At 37.1% G+C, this 26,082-nt stretch overlaps 1 protein-coding gene across 1 annotated transcript; it reads left to right on the top strand.

The window, feature by feature from the left end:
* The first annotated feature begins 3,627 nt into the window (after nucleotides 1-3,627).
* On the top strand, nucleotides 3,628-25,441 carry LOC149822220 (uncharacterized). Its single transcript, XM_089980848.1, has 3 exons — nucleotides 3,628-3,883; nucleotides 4,322-4,606; nucleotides 25,102-25,441. Exons 2-3 carry the CDS (start codon nucleotides 4,416-4,418, stop codon nucleotides 25,364-25,366), a joined length of 456 nt encoding a protein of 151 aa, XP_089836974.1. The 5' UTR covers nucleotides 3,628-3,883; nucleotides 4,322-4,415; the 3' UTR covers nucleotides 25,367-25,441.
* Nucleotides 25,442-26,082: the final 641 nt, after the last annotated feature.

Genomic DNA, 26,082 nt, shown 5'->3' with positions numbered 1-26,082 from the left:
CTCAATTCTAACCCTCTCTATATAAGGAGGTCTGGGAGAGATATTTTCATTATTGAATATAATAAGATTATTGAAGGTCTCACTTCCCTCTCTAGTCGTCCCTCTCTCTCTCTCTATCTCTAATGTCTCTTCTCTCTCTTCTCTCATGACCTCTGGTCCTCCTTGGTCCCTTCATCATATTAGTCACACAAGGGATGAACGTTCTACCCCTTCACTCGAGTCTGAGCTCCCCTAGTGCCCAGACTGTGTGTTTTGCTTTTTCAGCAAGCCAGGTGACCTCTTCGCATTGTCGATCATATGTTCGAGTTTCAAAACTCCATCCCAGCCTACTATAGACCTCCAAGATACTTCCATAACCCTTCTTTAAATTTAGATTAACTTTTTTGTCTTTCTAGAACCCAAAATTGCATCCTGCTAGGTGCTCAAAATGCTTGAATTTCCTAAACCGATAACCCTTGACTGTCAATAGCCTCTTCCTGTGTTTAGATCATATCACACATGTTTGTAGCTGTCCCTAGAACCCCTGGACCGGAGACTTTCAGTTCTTTACCGAATCTATATCTAAAAGGCTTGCCAGGTCCAAACCTATCCTACTCGATTTAGCCATTTTGTCATATTTTTTTTTTACCTCTCAAACCATTGAGATGTACCACAACATAAATCCCAGGATTGTGGCCGAAACAAAGGCTCATATGTGAACTCCTTTAACTGTTTGTGGGAGATGCTTTTTGTTACTTATTTTTCATTTTCTTATGATATGTTTGTAAAATATTTGCTTTTTTAATTTCTATGTGGTTATGCTTTATAATTTTCCTATTTTGAAGCTGCAATATTAGGAACCAGTCGTCAATTTTTAACATCTCATGTAAAGTTTTTAAGGTTGTTTTTGTGAATTGGTTTTGTTGAGTTTCTCGCTTGTGGTGTCATGACAAGATGAGTAACGTCTGGTGACTTGTAATTATGGCTCAATTTTTTTACAGGATTACTTGTTAACTTGCTAAACTTAGCCCTTGTTTCTTATGTTTTATAGGTGCACCAGGTTTGATGTGTTGACTGCATTCTAAAGGTTGCTGCAATATCTTAATCAAGGGAACCACTACCCAAGTCCATGCTTGGCTAGTGGAAAAAAAATGTGTTTTTGGTCTGAATATCTACTTTTAATGAAAACAAAATTTGATAAGGAGAAGAAGCATTTAGAGAAGTTGCAAGAGTGTGAGTATATGCCTGGAGGCAGCATAGTAATTATTGCAGGCAGTATGTGTATGGTGTCTGAATGTACATTCATGCTGGAAATCAAGAAATCTCTATGGATTACATACATTTACCCTTGAAAGTTATTGTTAATTGTTCTCACTTTTGCATTGCAGCCTTTTCAAAAATTCCTTAATTACTTTTTGAAATTTCAGAAGTATATTTAATTATCTATTTATGTAAATACAAAAATATAAATAGATTTAAACATAAATATAAAATATATAAATAAATTAGTTTTTGTTACAAAAAAATGACTATTATATATAGTGATGGCTGAAACCGTCACTACTGGTAAAGTGTTGTTTTTCATAGCAAAGACCTTTAGCAACAGCCAAAGCCATCGCTAGAGATTTTATTTATTTAACGATAATTTAACCTCTCACTAAAACATTTAGTGACAAGACAATTAGTGATGGATCCTAGGGTCTTTAATTAGCGACAGATCCTGCATGGGGACCTTCAACGACGAAAAAGACCATGGCTAAAAATCTATTTTGTTGTAGTGTAACTGTGGGTTTAGTACAATCTTTGGGGGTTTACTAGTAGGGATGTAGCCAAATAGAACTCGACCCTTTGGATTTCACATCATAAGAAAATAAAAAGCTACTGGCGAAGGAGAGTCGGGATGAGGTGTGATGATGCTCCTCATGATGCAAGTTGTGTGGTGGTTGAAATGAAAATCTAAAATAAGAATGAGACTAAAAAGAAAGCGCGACATAGACTGGTAGATTCAGTCTGGCGACTGGACTGGGTTTTTTAGTAAGCAATGTTTGATTTGGATATTCCCTAGGTCAAAAATAAAAAGGAAAACAGTCAGCCCGAGGTTTAACTGGTGTAATACTTGGAAATTTCTAAGTAAGACTACGACAAGTCCGCACCATCTACCAAAGGCCCCAACATGAACTGCACTTTAGACTTCCATTGATTGTGTCTTTCCATAGTATTTGCTTACCCATGGTAAAAATATTTCATTTATGGGGCAATGCCAGCAAAAAAATATAGATCTTTTTTTTTTCCTTTGGTTATATAAGCCAGTTGGGGTTAGTCGGACTCCTACTACCAGAACTATAGCAGTTGGAGGAGATTATATTAAGGGTGAAAGGTGGGTTTATGTGGCGCCCAGGATTCAGTTGGGGGGGGGGGGGCTAGTCGCTGCAACTAAGCTCACTCTGTAAGGTGCGGGCGAGAAACAAAATCTGGGAAAGAACAAACGGAAACCCTTTCCCTTCACCCCTTCTCAACCTGGGCCATATAGTGACAAATATCGCGAGATTTATGACAAATCTTGCGATAATATCGCGAGAAATTGCCTGAAAGTTTAAAACGGCAATTTCTTGCTAGATTTTCAAAATATCGCGAGATTTATGAAAAAAACATAAATACTGTGATTTAAACGCGATATTTATGTTTTAAACGGCTATTTATTGCAAAAAAATCATGTATTTTTATTTTTAAATAATTTTTATTAATATTTTCTTAAAAAAATATTTTTATATTTTTTAATTTATTTTTTTATTGCCAAGATTTTGCCAAAATAAATGCCAGATTTATTATTATTTTTTTAACGAGAAATTGCCGATAAAAACGTTTGTCACTATGACCTGGACAACGCCTTAATCAGGAGACATCTCTCTCCACATAAATGGAGGATAAGACAAACAGGCAAGAGAGAGAGAGAGAGAGAGATTTTGACTTCCAATTGAAATCACGTACAGTATAACTCTCATTAGTAAAAGTTTTAGTGACCCTCCGACATGTAGAGAGTAAGGGTGGCAAAACCTGACACGACCCGCCAACCTGCCTCTTAGGCGGGTTCGGGTTGGGCTTAAGCCAGCCCGTTTAATAAACGGGTCGACCTGCCTAACCCATTTATTAAACGGGTGGGGTTCGGGTTGGGGGTATGCCAACCCGCCAACCCGGCTGACCCGTTTAATAAACACGGGTTAGGCGGGCGGATCAACCCGCCAACCCACTAACCTGACCTGCCAACCCATCCGGCAACCCGCCAACCCGACCCACTATATAACCCGACCTGCCGACCCGCCAACCCGCCAACCCGACCCACCAACCCGTTTTCCCGACCCAACCCATTTATTAAACGGGTTGGCGGGTCATGTCGGGTTACCCATTTATTAAATGGGTCGGGTTAGTGTTTGCCACAGCCGACCCGTTTAATAAATGGGTCAGGTTCGGGTTGAGGTATGCTGACACGCCAACCCTCCAACCCGACCCGATTGCCACCCCTAAGAGAGAGAGAGAGAGAGAGAGAGAGAGAGATTTTGACTCCACGCGGCCACGGCACAGCCTGTCGAGGTACCGAATAAATATCTTCACAAGGAGAGAGAGAGAGAGAGAGAGAGAGAGAGAGAGTCACCTGATTCAGGCGTTGCCCACGTTGAGAAGGGATGAAGGGAAAGGTTTCCGTTTGTTCGTTCGTGAATTTTGTTTCTCGTCGACACGTTGCAGAGTGAGCATCGCTTGCCCGCCAACTGAATCCTGGGCGCCACAGAAACCCACCTTTCATCCTCCTTCCAAGACAGATCCCCTTCCGCACTCCCCGCTTCCAATGCAACCCCCCTCGATTTGATTCCGCCGTAGATTCAGTCAGAGGCAACTGCAATACCTCCATGTACTGAACTTCTCTCTCTCTGTTTCTTTTTTTCCTGCAATAATAATAATAATAAAATATTATTATGTTAATTATTAAAATTATGATTGTTATAGTAGCAGCAGTGATAATAATAATAATAATAATAATAATAATAATAATAATAATTGACATTAATCGTAATAAGTAGTATTAAAAATGTAAGGTTATAAATTTATCATGATTATCATTGATTATTATTAGTGCAAATTGACCAATATCTTTTATGAATTTCAACTCTTGTTAGGTGTTGGCTTACACTTTACCTTTTAACTAGATCGAATCGATAATTAGGTTTGGTGGTTACAAACTTAAAATAATTGATCAATTATAGGACTAGACGAGTTATTTATTTTTGAGCCACACCCCACATTTTGCGGGATGACTAATAGAAATTGTTTATTCTCTAAATTGTTTCAGATTTCTTTTAGTTGCAGCAAATGGTTCTGATCTAGAGTGGCGAATGAAATCTTGAAAAAAATAGAGAGCTTTTGGTTACAAAAAATAAGAGAAAATGGAGGATCTAGAGAAGGGTGAAGATGGTGGGAAGAAGTGCAGGATTTGTCATCTGAATTTGGGTGCAAATGGGAGGGATCAGATTCAGGAGAATGGGAAGCCAATGGAGTTGGGTTGCAAATGCAAGAACGATCTGGCTTTTGTCCATCAACAGTGCGCAGATGCATGGTTCAAGATCAAAGGCAATAAGTGAGTGTTTTGTTAATTTCTTTCTTTTCCTCATTGCTTTTCTTTTTCATTATTATTCCTTCGCTTTGGTGCTTGCGTCTTTCCCTTTCTTTTTGCCCCAAATTGTGTTATGTTTGAGAAAGAGAGAGTGGAGGGAGGATCAGGTGCAACGTGATTGCATACTTTTAGTGTGCTGCTGCACCTGATCACCCTCCATCTTTGGAATGCAGCTTGTCAACTGTGGGGCCCAAACAATGGTGGAGGGTGATCAGGTGCAGCAGCACACTGAAAGTATGCATTCACGTTGCACCTGACCTGATACTCCCTTGAGAAAGAGCACTATTTGGGATGCAAATGGGTCGGATCCCAACGGGGTCTGACCTGCTATGTCCAGCCCGGACCTACTCATGGAGCTTTGAAACATCCTATTGCCAATGTTCAAGCAAATTACACAAGGAACATCCTGTTGCCAATGTTCTCACATGGGACTCATGGATACCTCTGGTCAATTGGGTCCACGCCACAACGATTTGGATCGTATGACTGATCCGAGTAGCCTATGAGATCCACTAGGCCAGATTTTAGACAGGTTGGTCTATCTCAAATTGGGACTGACCCATTTACAGTTTCCAAAATGATGTACCATTTGGAGCTTTCTTTACGTCTATCTCTGGGCACAAGATTTTTGGGGCCAAAATGTTTTCCTTTTTAGATGCCAAGTCGGAGCAATTGGAGCAGATCACATGGAACATAGATTGGTAGTTGGTATGGACTTTAACTTATAGGAACCATGTGGCTTGGGTGCGGTCTTGCAATTGCCTGTTGCCTTCAGGAACCCCCCAATATCATCTGGCATGCACGGATCCAGATCAAGATCAAGCTGGGCAGGCCATGTCCCAGGTCTCAGCTAATCATGAAAATTCCTTGTCAAATTTTTAAGAACTTTCAACCTAAAATTGGCCGTATATCCTTCCCATCATGTGCCTACTTAATAAGCTTACTAGACCCATTAGTACATGGTGGTCCTTTTTATATACATATATGTTGGACTTGAGTTGGTAGCAGACACACTGAGAGTTAGAGGACAAAGTATGGCTAGGAAAGTGGTAAAGCCATGATGGACTCAACAGGGCCTTTCTAGTTTGTTTCTCATGGACTTAGTTTGAGTTGTTGTACCAACCTGGTGAAAATTGGATTTCTGAAAAGAGATTTCAAGCCTAGAGGCACGTTCTTAAGATCACTATCTTTAGAACTTCAATCGCCCCACTCCGGAAATTCCTAAGATGCGAAAAAAGGTTTTGTTACGATTGAGTTCCCAGGATACAACTAGGCTTGAACCTCAAGAGAGTCACTGCTTCGCAAGAACAGATGACCTCTCCCACACATGAACTCTGCAAGCCAATCCAAGAAGAAAGAAAGGAGAAAATTGGAGAGTCAGAGATTCTGATGATCTTCAAAAGACGAAAATAAAAGAATTTATAGACTTTTAGAGAGGCCAAAACGTTTTGCGATAAATGAGATTAATGGCCATAAATCTGACGGTTTGAAAATAGGATGAAAAGGTACCTGAACGGTCACCCACCTTTGATTGTTAATCAAAGGCCTCCAAAACCGTCCAGCAGTCACAAAGCGCCTTAAACTCAATATAAATGATATTAAAACTTTTCAAACGGCCAAATATCTCAAAACCGAAAAATCAAAACGGATATTTATGCCTCATATGCATCTCGCACCGCTGCGAGCGTGCGAAGTGGAAAGTGCGCCATCAAAATGCCACATTGCGCCTCAAGCGCCCTTGCGCACGCACACGTGCGCACGAACGGCGCATCCGTTGCTGCACGATGCGCAGCAACGTCCGCAAGCCACCCATGGACACAAGGCTTACCAAAGTAAAGAATAGAGAACAAAGTCTGTATTTAAACAACTAGAAAACTGATTTCTCTTAGATATGGGACTAAACTTTTTAAAACACTTTTGGTGGAAAGAAATCATCAATTTTAAAACTTTCCTAACAATCCCCCACTAGTTTTAAAATATATTTGGCTTGCATAGAAACTTATGCATCAGTGAGAGTGTTTGCATGACCTGAACCCCCACTAATTGAAAGAAAACCTAAATTAACCAAGGTGCTAAGTGGACTTACCTTGAACTTAGCTCCTTATATTGTTAACGGAGTTTTCAATCATACATAAGTTTCCAAAAGTTCGATTGTGTGGATTTCATGTTGGCACATTTAGAGCCTTGTGCTTTCCTGAATTCATGAGTGCTCTAGAGAATTGCCAATTCTCATAAGAAACGGCACACATTTCTACACTCATATAGGTGAGTTTGTCTAGGTGTACTGTAACACACACCTTAGCCTTAAGGCCTACAAACTCATTAAGAGCTATTAGCTCAACCCTCATATTAGTTACAGCTCATGAGCACACATCAGTAATGGGCTTACATAAATATGCTCAATATCTGTCATTCACCAATTCGTTTCCCATTGAACCTATGCATGTGGGATCTCCAGCGCTCTAGGTTAGGTATCCTTAGGTGATGACTTAATTGGCTTAATTCCCATTCCCCTCGATGTTTTATTGATGACATCTCTCGAAAGGCCTTTCGTAAATGGGTCTGCCAAATTTTGACATGACTTCACATATTTCAATGAAATAATATTGTCATCAATCATTTGTCTTATAAAACTGTGTCTTAGACTAATATGTCTAGACTTCCCATTGTATTTCATATTACCTGCTTTACATATAGCTGATTGGCTATCACAAAACATTGAAATAGCAGGTATAGGCTTCTCACCTAGTGGAATATCCACTAGCATATTCTTAAGCCATTCAGCTTTTCTACAAGCAGATGCCAAAGCAAGAAACTCAGATTCCATTGTAAAATGAGTTATACAGGTCTGTTTCTTAGACCCCCATGCAACTGCTCCTCCTCCAAGGGTAAAAACCCAACCACTCGTAGACTTGGAATCTTCAAAGTCAGTATTCCAACTTGCATCACTATACCCTTCAATAACAGCAGAAAACTCGGTATAGTGAATTCCATAGTCTAAAGTATGCATTAGATATCTAAGAATCTTGTTCACTGCATTCCAGTGTTGATGACCAGGATTATTAGTGTATCTACACACTTTACTCATTGCATAGACAATGTCAGGTCTTGTGCAGTTCATTGCATACATAAGGCTACCTACAACACTGACATATTTTAATTGTTGAACACTAGCACCATCATTAGGAGTCAATTTCATATTTGGATCATATGGGGTGCATGCTGGTGAACTATTAAGATATTCATACTTTGTAAGAATTTTCTCAATATAATGTGATTGACATAATACAATGTCATTTTTTTTTCTTATAATTTTTTATTCCTAAAATAACATCTGCAACACCCAAGTCTTTCATACAAAACAAAGAAGATAAAAAGTTTTTTGTTTGATTTATGCATTCACTATTGTTACCCAAAATAAGCATATCATCAACATATAAACAAATAATAATAATTGAGCTACTATCTACTTTACTGTAGACACAATTGTCTGCATCATGAATTTTAAAACCATTATGCACCAGAGAACTATCAAATTTTTCATGTCATTGCTTAGGGGCTTGCTTTAATCCATATAAGGATTTCTCAAGTTTGCAAACTTTGCGCTCTTGCCCTAGCACTACAAGACCTTCAGGTTTCTCCATATATATCTCTTCATCTAATTCTCCATTCAAAAAGGTCGTTTTCACGTCCATTTGATGGATTTGAAGCTTATATATGGCAGCCATGGCAATCAGAATTCTAATAGTAGATATTCTGGTTACAGGAGCAAAAGTATCAAAATAATCAATACCTTCTTTTTGTTTAAAGCCTTTTGCAACAAAACGTGCTTTGAATTTATCGATTGTACCATCAGCTTTTAATTTCTTTTTGAAAATCCATTTGTAGCCAATAGTTTTGCAACCAACAGGTAAATCCACTAATTTCCAAACATTATTAGACATAATTGATTCTATTTCATCATTAATAGCTTTTCTCCAAAATGCAGCATCTTGAGAAGACATAGCCTCTTGAAAAGACAAAGGATCATTCTCAATTAAAAATGTATAAAAGTTAGAACCAAAATTAGTTGGTTTTCTAATGCGTTTACTGAGTCTAACTTCAGTTTCTGGTTCATCAACACATTCATTAGAATATTCAATCATGTCATTTACAGGAAGTTCATCTACTATAATCCGGCTGCCATCAAGAAGAGAATCAAATGCATTTTTATGTTCTATGAAAGATGCATCTCTAGATTCTACAATAACATCATTAACAATGTCCAAAAATCTATATGCTTTACTATGTTCAACATACCCAACAAATGCACATTTAAATGTTTTAGGTCCAACCTTCTTCCTTTTATTTTCTGGAATTTTAACATATGCTAAACAACCCCAAACACGAAAATAACTAAGATTATGTTTTTTACCAAAACACAATTCATAAGGTGATTTATCAGATTTGGAATAAAGAACTCGATTAAGAATGTAACAAGCAAAAAGTATAGCCTCTCCCCATAAGTTGGAATGCAAACCCGTATTAAGAAGCATAACATTCATCATTTCTACAAGTGTTCTGTTTTTCCTTTTTGCTACTCCATTTTGTTCAGGATTTCTAGGTGTTGAAGTTTGATGGATAATGCCATTATCTCCACAGAATTTATCAAATTCTTCTCCTAAGTATTCACCTCCTCTATCTGTTCTTAAATGTACAATATTTGTTTTAAACCTATTTTGTACTTCAACAAGATAAAGAAGAAATTTGGAAAATGCTTCAGATTTATGTTTCATCAAATAAACATAACAAAATTTCGAGTAATCATCTATAAAGGTAATGAAGTACCTATTGCCACCACGACTTAAAACATTATCCATCATACACACATCAGAATGCACTAATTCAAGCAATTTATAATTCTTTTCTACACTAGGAAACGGGAGTCTAGTTAACTTAGTTTGAATGCATGTCTCACACTTATGTTTATGTTCTATTCTAACATGACAAGGAAGAAGACCAAAGTTATTCATACTATGAATGCAACGAGAATTTATATGTCCTAATCTTGAATGCCAAAGAAAATAGGAGTCAACCATATAAACAGAAGTAGTAGCTTCATTTATGCTCATCTTGAACATACCACTAGTGGCAAACCCTTTTCCTACAAAGATTTTTCCTTTGGTCACAGTTATAATCCCAGACTCAATAACAATCTTAAAGTCATTTCGTGACAGTAGATCTGCAGAGATTAAATTTTTTCGAACTTCTGGAGCATAATGGACATTTTCAAGTGTTAGGATTTTCTCGGAGGTGAACTTAATTTTCACACTTCCTTTTCCCAGCACTTTAGTTGAGGAAGAGTTTCCCATAAAGAGATTGCATCCCTCCTCCACTACTTCATACGACTTGAACAAGTTCCTGTCGTTTGCCACATGAACAGTGCTTCCAGTATCCAGGTACCAGTCCTTATTTGCAGCCACCATAAAGGTTTTAGAGATTACAGCAACAAGCCTTTCTTCTGACTCATTTGGCTTAGGACCAGTCATCTTCCGTTCTCTGCATTCTATAGCAAAATGGCCAAACTTGCCACAAACATAGCAACTAATTTTCTTTTTATCAGTTGGCTTTTTCCCTTTCACAAAATTCTTTTTGATTTTCTGGGTTTTCATGATTTTGCCACCCTTGTTACTAACAAAATTCACTTTAGGATAACCTTCTTTAGGACTCGAATTCTTTTTGTCACGAAGACGAGTCTCTTCCTCAATTCGGATGTCCTTAAGAAGGCCATCTAAAGTGATTTTCTCATTTTTATGTTTTAGGTGATTTCTATATTCTTTCCAGGAATCCGGCAGCTTCCCAATGATGACAACAACTTGGAAGTCATCATCAAGATACATACCTTCTCCTTTGATCTTATAGGCCAGTATTTGCATCTCATGAATTTGAGCAAGTATCGGCTTATCATCAACAATAGAAAAATTAACATACTGATCTACGATAAACCTTTTGTTACCAGCATCTTCTGCATTGTACTTGATCTCGAGAGCATTCCACAATTCTTCAGCTGACTCCAATGGTGAATACAGGTCAAAGAGTGAATCGGCTAAAGTGTTCAGGATATGCCCTTTGCATCTGTAGTTGTCAGTATGCCACTTCTCTCGCTCTTTTTTCTGTTCTTCTGTCTCAACTTCTCTAACAACGACAGTGGGACAGGGCTTTTTGAGGACATAGTCGATATGCAGCTCGGACAGCAAGAAAGATACATTTGATTGCCACCGCTTGAAGTTTGACCCATCAAATCGATCGAGTTTTTCAAGGTCACGGCTAAGCAGATTGATGGAGTTGGATGCCGAACCAGAGGCCATATTTGAAGTTCTAAAATTGTTGTACCAACCTTGTGAAAATTGGATTTCTGAAAAGAGATTTCAAGCCTAGAGGCACGTTCTTAAGATCACTATCTTTAGAACTTCAATCGCCCCACTCCGGAAATTCCGAAGATGCGAAAAAGGGTTTTGTTACAGCTAAGTTCCCAGGATACAACTAGGCTTGAACCTCAAGAGAGTCACTGCTTCGCAAGAACAGATGACCTCTCCCACACATGAACTTTGCAAGCCAAACCGAGAAGAAAGAAAGGAGAAAACTGGAGAGTCAGAGAATCTGATGATCTTCAAAAAACGAAAATAGAAGAATTTATAGACTTTTAGAGAGGCCAAAACGTTTTGCGATAAATGAGATTAATGGCCATAAATCTGACGGTTTGAAAATAGGACAAAAAGGTACCTGAACGGTTACCCACCTTTGACTGTTAATCAAAGGCCTCCAAAACCGTCCAACAGTCACAAAGCGCCTTAAACTCAATATAAATGATATTAAAGCTTTTCAAACGGCCAGATATCTCAAAACCGAAAAATCAAAACGGATATTTGCGCCTCATATGCACCTCGCACTGCTGCGAGCGTGTGAAGTGCAAAGTGTGCCATCAAAACGCCACATTGTGCCTCAAGCGCCCTTGCGCACGCACGTGCGCGCGCGTGCGTACGCGCGAACGGCGCGTCCGTTGCTACACGATGCGCAGCAACGTCCGCAAGCCACCCATGGACACAAGGCCTACCAAAGTAAAGAATAGAGAACAAAGTCTGTATTTAAACAACTAGAAAACTGATTTCTCTTAGATATGGGACTAAACTTTTTAAAACACTTTTGGTGGAAAGAAATCATCAATTTTAAAACTTTTCTAACATGAGTATGGCAGGTCAGCTTGGTGAGCTGCTCATTGTGTTATGGAAGCGTTTGTCCCATTCATCTGCATGTTTAAAATGCAGGACGTTTCTAGCCGGTGTTTGTCTTGTGAATACAAAACGTCCTTAAAACCCGAACCACCATGACGATTTCAAAGATTTAGTTAGGCTTGTTTGTTTAAAGTAGTACGTGAAATCACCCCAACCGGTCTTTCTATTGCTAAAGATTGAGGTCCATTGTTTGGTGCAATGACAAAGTGCTCGGGTTGTGAGCATGGATACATGAGTTCAAGTCTCGAGAGCAGCCACTTTCTGTAAAAGGCAGAAGGTTTGGACTATCTTAGTCTACCACACCCTAAAGCCCTAGACCGTGGGACCGAAAAGGTACACGAATAGGGAGCAAATACACACACGGGATAATGTGGTTCGGTCAACTTGACCTACGTCCATGACAAAGCACTATCTCTCTTTTTAATTCATGCATGGGTCCCTCTTTATTTAAATAGGAAGTTACATGAGAGGTACATTTAGATACGAAGACTATTGTTTCTAATCCCCCTAGAGTTTATACATTTGAGAATCTCAGTTGGGATGAGTCTATACACGACTAGGGAGAAACACACACACACGACGAGATAATGTGGTTCGGTCAGCTTGACCTACATCCATGACAAAGCACTCTCTCTATCTCTAATTCACATAGAGAGAAGTGGGTCCCCTCTTTATTTAAAAATGAACTTACATGAGATGTACATTTAAATGTGAAGACTATTGTTTCTAATCCCCTTAGAGTCCATACATAAGAGAATCTCAATTGGGATGAACCCTTTCACTTGTAGGAGTCTTACTAGCTGAAAACTTCTTCTCAAGAGTCTCTACATCAGGAGGATTCTTAGACAACTCTTTATGGAGACTCTTCATAACACAAAGACTCCTCATTGGATCTGGATTCACGTGGAGTTGTGAGTTCAAAGATCTGGATCTGAACTCGTTATTTTAACATGTCACCTCAAACCAACTTTCATTAGGTTGAGCTTGTCTTTGAAGTAGTTAAACTTGGGGTCAGGAAGGCTTGGTCAGGATATTTGCAACTTGATCATGATAAGAAGTAAATTGAACCTCAATTTCGCCTTTGGAGACCTTTTCTCATGCAAAGTGGTAGTCAATCTCATTGTGTTTAGTTTGAGCATAAAATATAGGGTTTGCAGTGAGATATGTGGCACCCAAGTTATCACATCACACAGTGTGGATGCCATTGGGAAGAATGCCCAGTTCCGTCATCAACTATTTGAGCCAAACGAGTTCAGAGACAACACTTACCACAACCTTATATTTTGGTAATGTACTGAACTTGGCAATTGCATGTTGTTTAGGCTCCAAGACAACAAATTGGTTTCCATATAGGTCAGATAACCACTCGTAGACTTATGATCATCTAGGCACGTTGCCTACTCATCATAAAAAACACAAATAACTGAAGGGAATGAGACTTCTTGACCTGTAAGCCGAGATTAATGGTTTCGTTGAGGTAACACAAGATTCTTTTTACATGAGCCCAATGATCCTGATTTGGTTTATGCATAAACTGGCAGACTTTATTGACTGAATATTCTATATGAGGTCTAATAAACATGAAATAGTATAGGGTCCCAACTATGCTTCTTTATTGCATGACATCTTCCAACATTCCCCCATGTCTGGATAAAATCACATTTGGTGCTGCTGGAGTGAACACTGGTTTACATTCTGTCATCCTTGTTTTGAGCAAAAGATCTAGAATATATTTTCTTTCATAGAGCATGATGCTCGAAGATTCAGGAACAACTTTTATTCTAAGGAAGTAGTGCATTGAGCCTAGGTCTTTAATAAAAAATTCACACCCAAAGTCCTGAATAATTTGCTTAATATTATCATATGAGTTGCGTGTAATAATAATATCATCAACGTAAACTAGGACAAACATATGTAGACCATTGTTATAATAGATAAACAGGGATGTCAACCTTTGACTCAGTAAACCTTATTTTTTCTAAATAAATACGTAGTCTTTCAAACTATATCTTGAGAGCCTGCTTTAACCTGTAGAGAGCAGTTAAGTTTACATACAAAGTTTGGGCGATCCTTATTTTCAAACCCAGGTGGTTGACTCATGTACACTTTCTCTTGCAATATGCCATGAAGAACGACATTATTTATATCTAATTGATGGATCGACCACCCTAAACTCATTGCAATAGAAAGAACTCACCTAACCGATATAGGTTTAATAACTCGACTGAACGTTTCAAAATAATCAACTTTCTCTTGTTGATTATACCACTTGGCAACAAAACGGGCTTTGTATCTTGCTATGGTGCCATTTGCATGCCTTTTGATCTTATAAACCCATTTACACCCAACAAGGTTGGTAGCCTAATTTGGTGAGACAAGGGTCCGGATTTGGATTTGATAAAGAGCCTCGACTTTTTCCATGGCTTGATGCCACCTAGATTCGATGAGAGCCTGAGCTAACGAATATGGTTCTTGCTCTTTTTGACTCATCTTACTCAGGAGACTAATAGGATATTTGGTTCCAAAAAATAGCCTGAGTTTTAAAGTTTCATCTTGGGTTATGGTAATCATATTGTGAGTTCTAAATAGCACTTGATGAGAGAGATCAACTATAAGGTTTAAGCCTAGGGATGTGAAACTAGACCACAAATCATGTTTATTAGACTCACTTGGCTAACTAGGTAGACAAGCATAGGAATTTCAGGTCCGCTTTGCACTTCAAAGATAGGTGTCTTAGGGGGAGTCAGTACAGGAGTAGAGCCATTGGATGACCTAGCTAGTTTCATGACAAATAGTTTGATCGTTGGACGATTTAGTGTCCTGAATAGGTAGGCCAATTGCATGGTGACTTATAGGGTTAGACAAGAGAGTTTGAACAAAGGGATGACTTTGTCCATGTAATATAGGGTTCTTGGGAGGACTGAACCTCTTATTTCAAATTCAGGTTGACATTTTTTGATATGTGATCAACTCTTTCTTTCTAGCATAAAGGAATTTTTTCATATCAAAGATAACATATCTTGAGACAAAAGTTTTTCTAGTCATTGGGTTATAACATATGTAACCTTTATAGTTGTAACTAGACCCTAAGAAAATGCAAGGCTTAGACCTTGGGGCAAGTTTAGATTTAACATAGGAAACCAAATACGAATAGCATGTGCACCAAAAAATCTTCAGACATAACCAGGGACACGTTTAAGGAGCTCATATGGGGAATTTTGATAAGATTAGGTGTAGGAAGCCTATTGACAGACATATGTTGCAGTTCTGAAGGCATCTACGCAAAATTTGTGATTCAAATATGCATGAAACAATAGGGCCAAACCTGTTTCACTGCATGATGATGCTTTCTTTCTACTACACCATTTTGTTCTAGAGTGTAAGGACAAGAAAACCAATGTTTGATGCCACAATTAGATAAAAACTTTGTAAAACTGTCACTGACAAACTCTCCACCATCATTATTATGAAATATCTTAATTAGGCTACCAATTTGCTTTTCAACAATATTTTTGAATTTTGTAAAACATGTGAAAGTATTAGATTTCTTGACTAGCATAAACAACCATGAAAACTTTAAAAAATCATCAACAAACAATAAATAAAACTTGTACACCTCACAGGATGACATCGGTGTGAGACTACAAAGGTCCACATGAATTAACTCTAATGGAACTTGAGCAAAAAAATCAGCTTTACTAAGCAGTAACTTTTGAATCTTGTTGATAGCACAAGGTAAACTTAATTCAAACTTATTATTCATAATTAAAATAGACTTGTTGTTCTCAAGGTTTTCCAAAACCTTGGGACCAGGTGACCCAATCTGCAATGTTGTACTTCATCAAAAATTTAAACATATTATTATTGAACTTAGTAAAACTAATTATAGGAGAACAATTCTCTTTTTCATGTTGCCCAATTGACCATGGGTAAAGTCCTCTCTTAATCGGCCCTCTTTGGAGAGTAGTCTCTCTTCGTAGATCTTTACTGTAAAATTTATTAGTATTAAATTAAAATAAACAATGATTATCTCTTGTGAACCTAGCTACTGACAAGAGATTTTGTTTAATAGAAGGCACATGTAAAATAACTTTTAACATGAAAGTTTTATTTTCAAATTATAATGAAAGATTACCTGAACTAGAAATAAGTAAATGTGTGCCACTTACAACCATGACACCATCTGAACCTGATATTCACTCTTACTGGTCATAGATGACGTGATGTGTGGTCATTACGTTTAGGTACCATGCTATTAAGGGTCATGACCGCTAACGTTTTTGGAATATCATAGCATGTGCAAGTAGTATGATTATGATGATAAAAAATTTGACATACTATTGTGGTCGTGTAGACTGAGATTGACTACTCTAATTATCGTTATTAAAATTTTGAAAGTTTTCAAAAAATCACCCAGTTCCTCTGACGCGACCTCTGCCACGACTAGGGGCACCACCTCTTCCACGACCTCTTTGGGAAAAGAAGGTTGTGGTGGACGATTCTCCTTGTGGAGATTGCTTATTAATCATTTGTAACCTTTTTTCTTGATTTAACAAGAGTTCATAGATTTTTACAAAGGTGAGCAATGAATCACAAGTAAAAATCGAGGTAACAAAACTTTCATAGTCTCTCGGGAGACCATTCAATGTACAATGAACCAATTTTTCATAGATACAGTGCATAACGAATCAATAAGAAATTTTATGTGGTTTAGATACTCTACCATACTTTTTTGTTCTTTTCGGGCATCCTAAAGGTCCTTCTTTAATTGTAGGATGCATTTACTGGATTGGGAGGAGTATTACCGTTCCAATGTGATCTAGGCTTCATGCACAGTAGAGATACAAATGATCTGCCTTAGGACAAACTCTATGATAGTTGCACAAATTTAGCTATGGGCCAACTGATCTACTTGTTTCCATATCATAAACTCTAGATTCAGTTTCACCTCTTCTCATTCTTTAATGTATTGACTTAGAGCGGAAAAATATTCATTAGTATATTTTATTAAATCCTGAGAGAACATAACAAACTCTATTTGAGATCTCCATAGAAGATAGTTCTATCGATAGAGCTTGATCGACACCAATGATAAGAATATGTTTCACTGAATGGCGGAATTCGACATGAAGGTTGAGAGACCTGATGAAGACGAAGCTGAGCTAAATGCCGTGAAAATCACAACTAGGCAAAAGAGAGCTTTTCACATAATTAATAGGTACAAACCGTTTGGCTCTTATACCATGAAAAGAAGGTATACATGAATAGGGAGCAAACACAAAGAACACACGGTATAACGTGGTTCGTTCAGCTTGACCTATGGCCATGATAAAGCTCTCTCTCTCTCTCTCTCTCTCTCTCTCTCTCTCTCTCTCTAATTCATGCAAAGAAAAGTGGGTCTCTCTTTATTTGAATAGGAAGTTACATTAGAGGTACATTTAGATGTGAGGACTCTATTGTTTCTAATCCCCTTACAATCTATACAGATATGAGAATCCTAGTTAGGATGAGTCCTTTCACTTGTAGGAGTCTTACTAGCTAGAAGCTGTTTCTTCTCAAGAGTCTCTACATTAGAAGGATTCTTGGACAGCTCTTTATGGGGACTCTTCAAAACACAAGGACTCCACTGGATCTGGATTGGTTATCTTAACAGGGACTACACTGGATGTAGCCTTTTTACTCTTAGTGGACCTTTGACTTGGCTCATGCCATACTTTTTTGTTGAATCACTTTAAAGAATAGGGATCTGCCTTTGCTAAAGTATTAGAATCACATAGATCATAACTTTGTTCTACATTCTAATTGACTCTCATCAAATCGAGTTCATAGTAAATTAGACTGAGGAGCTCAAACTTGAGCGTGTCTGCGCCATGACCAAGTTTATGAAATTAGGTTTCAACGTTGAGGTCAAAAAAAAAAAAAAACTGAGGTTTCAACGTATTAATGCCAGTACAAACTGAGTAACATTTGATTGCACTGTTGGAAACATGCTCATGAAGCAGGCCGCTATGGGAGCTGGGAATCCTTAATGTCTTGGGATTTAACGTTAATGAAAAATATTTTTAAGATCCAAGATCCAAGACTAAAAACCTCCAAGCAGCGTTTAAAACCTTCAAAAAACAGTTAAACCTAACCATTTGAGAATTAAGCGCAAATTAAGGCCAGTATAGAGAATTTAGAAATTGTTCCCTCACGTAAGATGATGGAATTCTTGAACAACTATTTATAAAGCATGTCGGTTTTTATGAGACTTAAATATGGTAGAGTTTGTGAAAGTAGTATGTCATGATACCATGATAGAAAAGTGGCTTTGAGCATGAATAACTCTCGTAACAAGACTAGAAATTAGCAGCATTTATAGGCAATTGTTGTTAAAAGTTACAAAATAGAAGTGTAGGGATCACACTTTCCATCAAGGGTTCTGACTCGAGGAACAACACACATTCACTTTTTTCAGGTAATGAACATTTTCTATGATGGTGCAAAAGGTTTTGATGTCTACTTTAGGAATTCAATTGCACTATCCCTTAGGGTTGCACGACTGTATATAGAAGTATTATAATATGTCAAAATACTTTAATAATGTCTTAGTTACGACGATTTCTCAGGCCACTAAAAGCAAAGCATCTTTATTGCATATTAGAAATTAAACTTTCACTAATTCGATGCGAAAAAATATATTTGAAATTAGGTAAAAAATTAATAAGATATTAGAGAAATGTAGGAAAATAAAACTTGTATACAAATAATTCATTTTGTTGCCTTTATATAGAATAATAATGTCAAAAGGTATATCTTATATGAGACACTCTTTTACAGGGATAGGTGTTGGCACTTGGCACCTATTCTTCATGATGTGTGTCATCTCATCCATATGAATTGGTGAAGAGACGCCACTAGTACCAATGGTTAGGTGTTTTCTTTTCTTTTTTTTTGTTAATTTGATACATAACATATTATTTTACTCTAAAGTTTTAAAATAATTTTTTTTTTTAAAGATACCTTGTGAAGAGAAAAGTGTTCGATGGGTAAACTTGACTCTCTAGACTCATGAAAAATGTTCAATCATAAGACTTGGATGACTATAACCACAAATGAACAAATTACAAGAGATTTTGCAAATAATGTTTCGAAATCACATTTATAGTCATAAGACTTGGATCGCTATGCCTGTCAATACCAAGGGCTATACGATGTAAATATGGTGAATTCAGGTTTGAATTTCTGAAACATGCCTAAATCTGAGACTTATTTCAATGATCGTATCCAAAGGTGACAGTAGTGTCATGTGCATTCTTTTCTAAACCTGCTTTGTCTGGTGGATCTAGATCTGCTGGTAAATTGGTCTCCATCCCAGCATTTTGATCCAGGTTTACTAAAGCGTGACTAATTGACTATTGGGTTTATCAAAGGCTTGGATTTGACTTTTACATGACTTATCTTGCTACAAACTGTTTAGTACTACGAGCTTTCTTTAGTAGGGTTTACCTTTTACTAAGAAAGAAAGAAACATTCTTAGTGAATGAGGCCAATGAGTTAGGTTTGAGCTTAGTGTTGAAGACCAAACAGTGTCTTGGTCTTATCTGGTAGGAGCATCAAGTGCACGTCACCTTATGTTGGGTCGTTGCAGGTTCAAACCCCAATTGGTATAGATGTATAATTGGTAGGGGTCTGCCTAAACCCAGCTTGCCTTAAAAAAAAATAGATACGAATTGAGAGAGTACTGCAATTCTCCCTAATGAAATTCAAAGAACTCTTATATAAAGTGGGGCTTTGATTTTTTTTTAATATCATTGTATGTGTTCTTTATGCTTGATTTTTTAGAAATTGGTTCTTAGATTGTCTAATTACAGCACATGGATAGATTCTGATAAAGTTTGAAAATACACATATTTGGTTGTTTGATATATATATATATATATATATATATATATATATATATATATATATATATATATATATATATATATATATTGGCCGTTGAATCTCATTTAGATCCAATGACCAAGAAAAGCTATAATTAAAGCTCCCTTTTTCGAAGCTCTACCCTAATTTCCTCTCCTTTCCTCTTTCTCTCTGTCTCCCGCTCCTCTCACCTCGCCTCTCCTGCGATGCAACTGCAGTCGCCGGATCATTGTCGGAGCATTGTCCAGGACCCTCATTGTAGGTGTGCCCTTTCCCCTCTGTCTATCTGCCTCTCTCTCTCTCGCCTGAGGCCCCTCTCTTTCTCAATCAACCCCTTGCCCCTTAAAATGTGATGGAGTATCACCGAGGACCCCCCTCAATGACCTTTCTCCTCTCTCTACAACCCTATTTCTGAGCCTTCAATCTGCCTTTTTTTTTTTTAAGAAAACAAGATGAACTCGCCTGAGCCCTCTCTCTCTCACTCGACCTCTCTTTTTTTTCAGGTTGAGTGACGATGATAAAGAAAACCCAATGTAGTAGTTCTCAAACCCCAGATGAATACTGAAATTTTTTGTTATTTCTCTATCTATTTATGTCAGGTTCGCCTTTGATTGAAAAAACAAGGCATGGGTTTGATTAAAAAAAAAGGTGAATTTTTGTGAATAGCTGAGTAGTTTGGCAACAAATTTAATGATATATTCTCAAAGGGAAAAAAGTGGTTGCTGATGGAACTGTTTTAACTTCTACATGAAATAGCTTTGAGTACTTTAATCGTTTTGATTGGGAATGGGCTAAAGTGGCTTTGATGGGCACACTAGTCATAGAAAGGCATGCTTTGTTTTTTTGTGAAAATGCTATTCCCAGAGGTGTTTTTTTCACAGGAAAAAATCATCATTATGGGGCGAATCATCTGCAATCATGAGAAAACATGTGCTTTTGTTGAAGACAAACAAATGTATCAATGATGCAATCGAGTGTGAACAAGGCATTTTCATACTGAGAAGTTTTCTTGTGAAAAAAACACTTCATAATGGCATTTTCGCCAAAAAGTTTAGATATTTTTATTTTGATGATGGATTTTTTTTCCTCCGACAGTCATGATATTCGCAGTATTGACAGTCGGAGGTTTTTGTGAAAATAAAAATTTCTCAGTATTCATCTGGGGTTTGAAAACTCCTACATTAGGTTTTCTTTATCTTCTTCAAAACATCTTCAACCTGCAAAAAGAGAGAGGTCGATTGAGAGAGAGAGAGGGCTCACGCCAGTTCATCTTGTCTTCTTAAAAAATAGGAGGCAGGTTGAAGGCTCAGAGATAGGGTTGCAGAGAGAGGGAAAAGGGCGTTGAGCGGGGTCATCAGCGACACTCCACTGTGTTTTAAGAGGAGAGGGGTCGATTGAGAGACAAAGAGAGGGCTCGGGCGAGGCCTGGCTTGCTGGAGAGGGAGGGAGGGAGAGATAGGGTTGCAGAGAAAGAGAGAGGGAAAAGCGCACTTGTAATGAGGGGTCTTGGACGACGTCCGACGACGACAATTGCCAGGCAGGAGAGGAGAGGCAAGGTGAGGGACAGGAAAGGAGATGAGATTAGGGTAGAGCTTAGAAAAGGGCTGAAAAGAGAGCTTTTAAGTATATTTTTTCTTGGTCTTTGGATCTAAATGAGATCCAAAGGCCAAGATAATTATGTTGTATTAGGCACCAAAATGACTAGGCACAAACTTATTTCTCTCTTTATATATATATATATATATATATATATATATATATATATATATAAAAGTAATGCAATGGTACTCCAAGAGTACTAAACATACCTTCTAAACACCATAGGTGTAGGCTGCATCCTCTCAATCAAGCCACATTGAATTTTCAACCCTCATAATATATATATATATATATATATATATATATATATATATATATATATATATGTCAGAAAAACATGATCCAATGATATGTACGTCTGAAAAGTCAAAATGTGCAAAAAACTTGAAATAAAATGAAAATATTATAATTTTTCACTAGGGGTTTCCTTTATAACGTTTCTCACTCTAGTGGATTCCAGGCCCTCTATTGACAAGCTCATATTTTATCTATTTTATTATACATGTCTTCATCCAAATGATGTGATTTACATGTTTGGTTTAGTAGAAACCAGCCTTTGAATCATACTTTTCCAATTTGTACATCAAAGTTCTTGGAGGTTGAAAGATCAATGACTATAATGTACTCAATATTCATCCCTTATGTCAAAAAAGTACGATTCAAGGGTTTATTCTTACTAAATACATTTACAAGTTTAAATTTGGTCAAAATAACCTCCCCTATGAGTGTTTCAATTCCCTAGTTGAAACGTGTGAGCTAGGCAATACTTCTCATATATATATATATATATATATATATATATATATATATATATATATATATATATATATATATGAGTAATGCTATGGTGCTCCGGGAGTACCTACTCCTAGAAATCATGGTTGTATGTTGGGTCTTCTCAATTAAACCTTATGGATGTACTCAACATAGTTTATTTGATAAGAATCATGTTTTTTTGACATAAAAGTAAGATTTTTTAAGTCAAAAATTTGATACATTGTAAGCTGTTGATTTTTAAAAGTCTTAAAAAATATACATGCATGATCCAAAACTGGTTTTCTACTAAATAATGCTTATACATCAAGGTCTGATCAATTAAAAAAGTTTAAGTAATTTGACAATTTAAAGCTTCTATTAGGTGGGAGTAGGTACCCCCGGAACACCCTATCATTACCATATATATATATATATATATATATATATATATATATATATATATATATATATATATATATATATATATATATATATATATATATATATGTGTGTGTGTGTGTGTGAGAGAGAGAGAGAGAGAGAGAGACCTGAAGCACCTACTCCCTAATTACAACTGTTGATGGGTTAAATAGTTTATGACTTTCCATTATTCTTCAAAAACCAAGCTTTAAATTAAAAGAAGGGGTTGCCCCAAGGAGATTGTTACAGTGGAGGGGGCCTTGGCCACTGGACGGGTGTTTAGGGTTTCATCCCTATGAGTGTCAAACACATTGCATTAACGAGGGCAAGGGATAAGCCTTCCTCAGCCAAATTTGAACGACTCCCTAAGGGACAAGGGTTTTGCCACAGGTATACACTGTTGGGAAGGTGACCGTAAGTACAACATGCTAAGCCAGAGCGACTAGATCTCTAATTCTGATTATGGAAAATATTAGAAGGGGCCGTCTCCAAATCAGTGTTAGGCAATCCTACTACTCTCAAACAAAGAAGAGATGTTAGAGTACCTTACAGGGCTCAATCCAATCACTGACAGCCATCTCCCTCCCCCTCCCTCCGGCCCCTTATCTTTTGCAAGGTACTCAAACGAGTACTTAATTTGCTTTTAAAACAAAGAGGGTGTTGAAAAAATTGCAATGCACCGTGATGACTTATCTTCTAAATGCACCAGTGGGTTATTACTCTGAGTAGTAAGTTTAAATGTAAGTTCTAATCGATTCAGGCTACTTACAGAGCTATTTTAACTTCTGTTAAAAAATCTCCCCAATCTTGTTTCTTACATCCAAATGTGCAATTGACAACATGATAAGACACAAATGATTGCATTCTCAATAGGGTTGGGAAACAAGATGAGATGCAGGTGGCCAGGCTCATGTTCAGCTTGTAAAGAGCTTGTTCGAACTCTTGAAATAGGCTCAACGAGCTCACTTGTTGTGGCCACTACATGCAACCCAAGGATCAATGTTGTGGTACATCCTAGCGGTTTGGAAGGTATAGAAAAAATAATTTTAAATGGCTAAATAGGGTAAGAGGGGTTTAGATTCAGTAAAAATTTTGAGTGTAGTTTCGTTTCAGAAATGAAAGCATTTGGTTCAGGAGTTCTAGAGACACCTATGAATGTGTGTGAGGGTTTGAAATATGATCTAAACACTGAAAAAGGCTGTTAACGAAATGTGGTTATCGATTTAGGGAATTCAAGCATTTTAGGCATTTGATAGGATGTGGTTTTGGGTTTTGAGTTTTAAGAAACCAACAAAATCTAATCTAAGGCTAAGGAAGGGTTGTAGAGGTACCTGAGAGGTCTGCAACCTGTTGGAGTTTTTCATGTTTTAAAACTCGAATATACGATTGGCGATTCGAGAAGTCAAAACGCATGGTCCAGGATACTTAAAAAAGCTCAGGCTTCAGAGGAGGGTTGGATGTTCAACTCTTAAAGACCTAATATGCCAATAACCAAGTAGGACCAGAGGTATCATGAAAGAGAGTAGAGAGAGAATCGAGAAAGAGAGAAGAGAGAGAAAGACGTTAGAGAGAGAGAGGGGTGGCTAGAGGGTGAAAACTTCAATCAATTATTTCATAATGAAATATGCTTCCCCAGACCTCTTTATATAGAGAGATGAGGTTGAGTCTTAATTATTTAGTACTAAAAAAAGTCAATAACCTATCCAGGCTAAGACTTATATCTATCTAAGAACTCATCACTAATTAATCAAACTAATTAAAGATACTTAATTAAAAGTAATTAAGAAACTTTTAGAAAGGGGACGTCTCCTTGGACTCTTCTGGATTCACGACCCCCTCATATGGGCCCTCTCTGCTAATTGGTTTGCATGCTCGTAGTGCCATGTGTCTAGCCCTTCTTTCTGATTGAGAATATGATTAGAGAAGCCACATCATGTGCCATGTCATCAACCTGGTCAACCCTCGTGGGGCTCTACGTATAGATCTTGGACACTAGATCATCTTCTAAATTTCAAGCCATAACATCAAGCATGAATAGCCAATGTTTGTCTCAGCTTCGCTCTTATTGACTCATTTATTAATAATAAATATCTTTTGCATATATTTTATATCCTAGAATGAAGATGGTTGAAGTGTTTGACTTGCAAGCAATAGGTTTCTAAACCTATTGCTTATAAGTTTTTGAGCTTGGCTTAGTATGTTTAGGGTCTAAATTTTATTGTTTTTAACTTCAATTTTTTTTTTAAATGAGCTTGCTTGTGTCGTCTCAAGCTTTTCATGAGCTGAAGCTCGGCTCAGCTTGGCTCGACACAAGAAACGAGCCAAGCTTGAACACCCTCTCTTCGGTTCATTGGACTCGTTTTTTCAGACCTAATTCTCGATCAAGTTTCACCATGATAGTATTATCTGAATATTCTAACTAGTATTCCTCTCTCTGTTTTTTTTTTCAATCCCATGTTTCAAGATTTTGTGAGAAGGCATGTTTATGTTTAGTCAATGCATTTGCAGTGTATGTGAAATATGTGGATCGACAGCTACTAACATCATGGTTGTCAACGAAGAGAGAGAGGTCATTGCTAATGCAAGCATTGCCAATGATGACACGTCGGGTGCCAATGATGACACATCGGGTCCCGGTACAGACCCAGGTACCACAACAGCAACAAATACAAGACCCTTTTGGGCTGGACATAGGGTCCTGAACTTCTTGCTTGCTTGTATGGTTTTTGCTTTCATAGTTTCTTGGGTGTTCCATTTTAGCCTTCCTAACTAATTTAATTCATGGTTGTTTTGAATATTGCAATTCTGTAGATCTTTGTGTTTAATAAATGCTTGAACGATTAAAGAATGATGTCATTCTTACCAGAGGGTCTTCTGTTGGAAAACGTGGAAGGTTGTGATATTAAAGACAACCCATAAACTTTATAAAAATTTAAGTATTATAATAAATATTATCAATTGAGTATGTTATATCTATATATGATTTTAATTAAGTGTAGAACTTAATTATTTCCTTTGTTTTATAATATACAATTACATTTTTTTTATTTTATATTTTCCTTTATGAGAAATACTCATTTATAAGAGGAATTTATATATTATGATACATGTTCTATATGACATTAATTTAAATATGCAAGTAATCTTTATGCTCAAATCAACATTAGAAATTAATATTTGAGGCTATCTATAGTCGATTAAAACATCTAAGCAAATTTAAACGGATCTAATTTCAAACAATCTATACTTTGTAATTTAAAAAAAATATGAAATTATCATTAACAATTATTCAATCATCATTAACGTGAAGCAAATTAGAACACAAATAAGATAAAACTTTTTAAAATTAGTAGCTGAACCTGCCAAACTATATTCCATTTGATCATCATGCAATTTTAGACATGAACGAAGAGGAATTTGCTTTTAGTGTAAAAAAACAAAATTTAAAAAATTGAATATGTTTTTAAAGTATAAACAATCATGAAATTT

This window comes from Nuphar pumila, chromosome 11, assembly GCF_984573655.1.
Source record: "Nuphar pumila chromosome 11, dmNupPumi1.hap1.1, whole genome shotgun sequence".
In the NCBI taxonomy this organism is placed as follows: Eukaryota; Viridiplantae; Streptophyta; class Magnoliopsida; order Nymphaeales; family Nymphaeaceae; genus Nuphar; species Nuphar pumila.
The sequence above is the reverse complement of the archived record's forward strand: the minus strand, read 5'-3'. Positions and strand labels throughout refer to the sequence as shown.

Coding starts and splice junctions, on each gene's coding strand:
- LOC149822220 (XM_089980848.1), top strand. CDS start 4,416: ATGGAGGATCTAGAGAAGGGTGAAGATGGTGGGAAGAAGTGCAGGATT. Junction 4,607..25,101: donor TTCAAGATCAAAGGCAATAA/GTGAGTGTTTTG, acceptor ATGCATTTGCAG/TGTATGTGAAATATGTGGAT.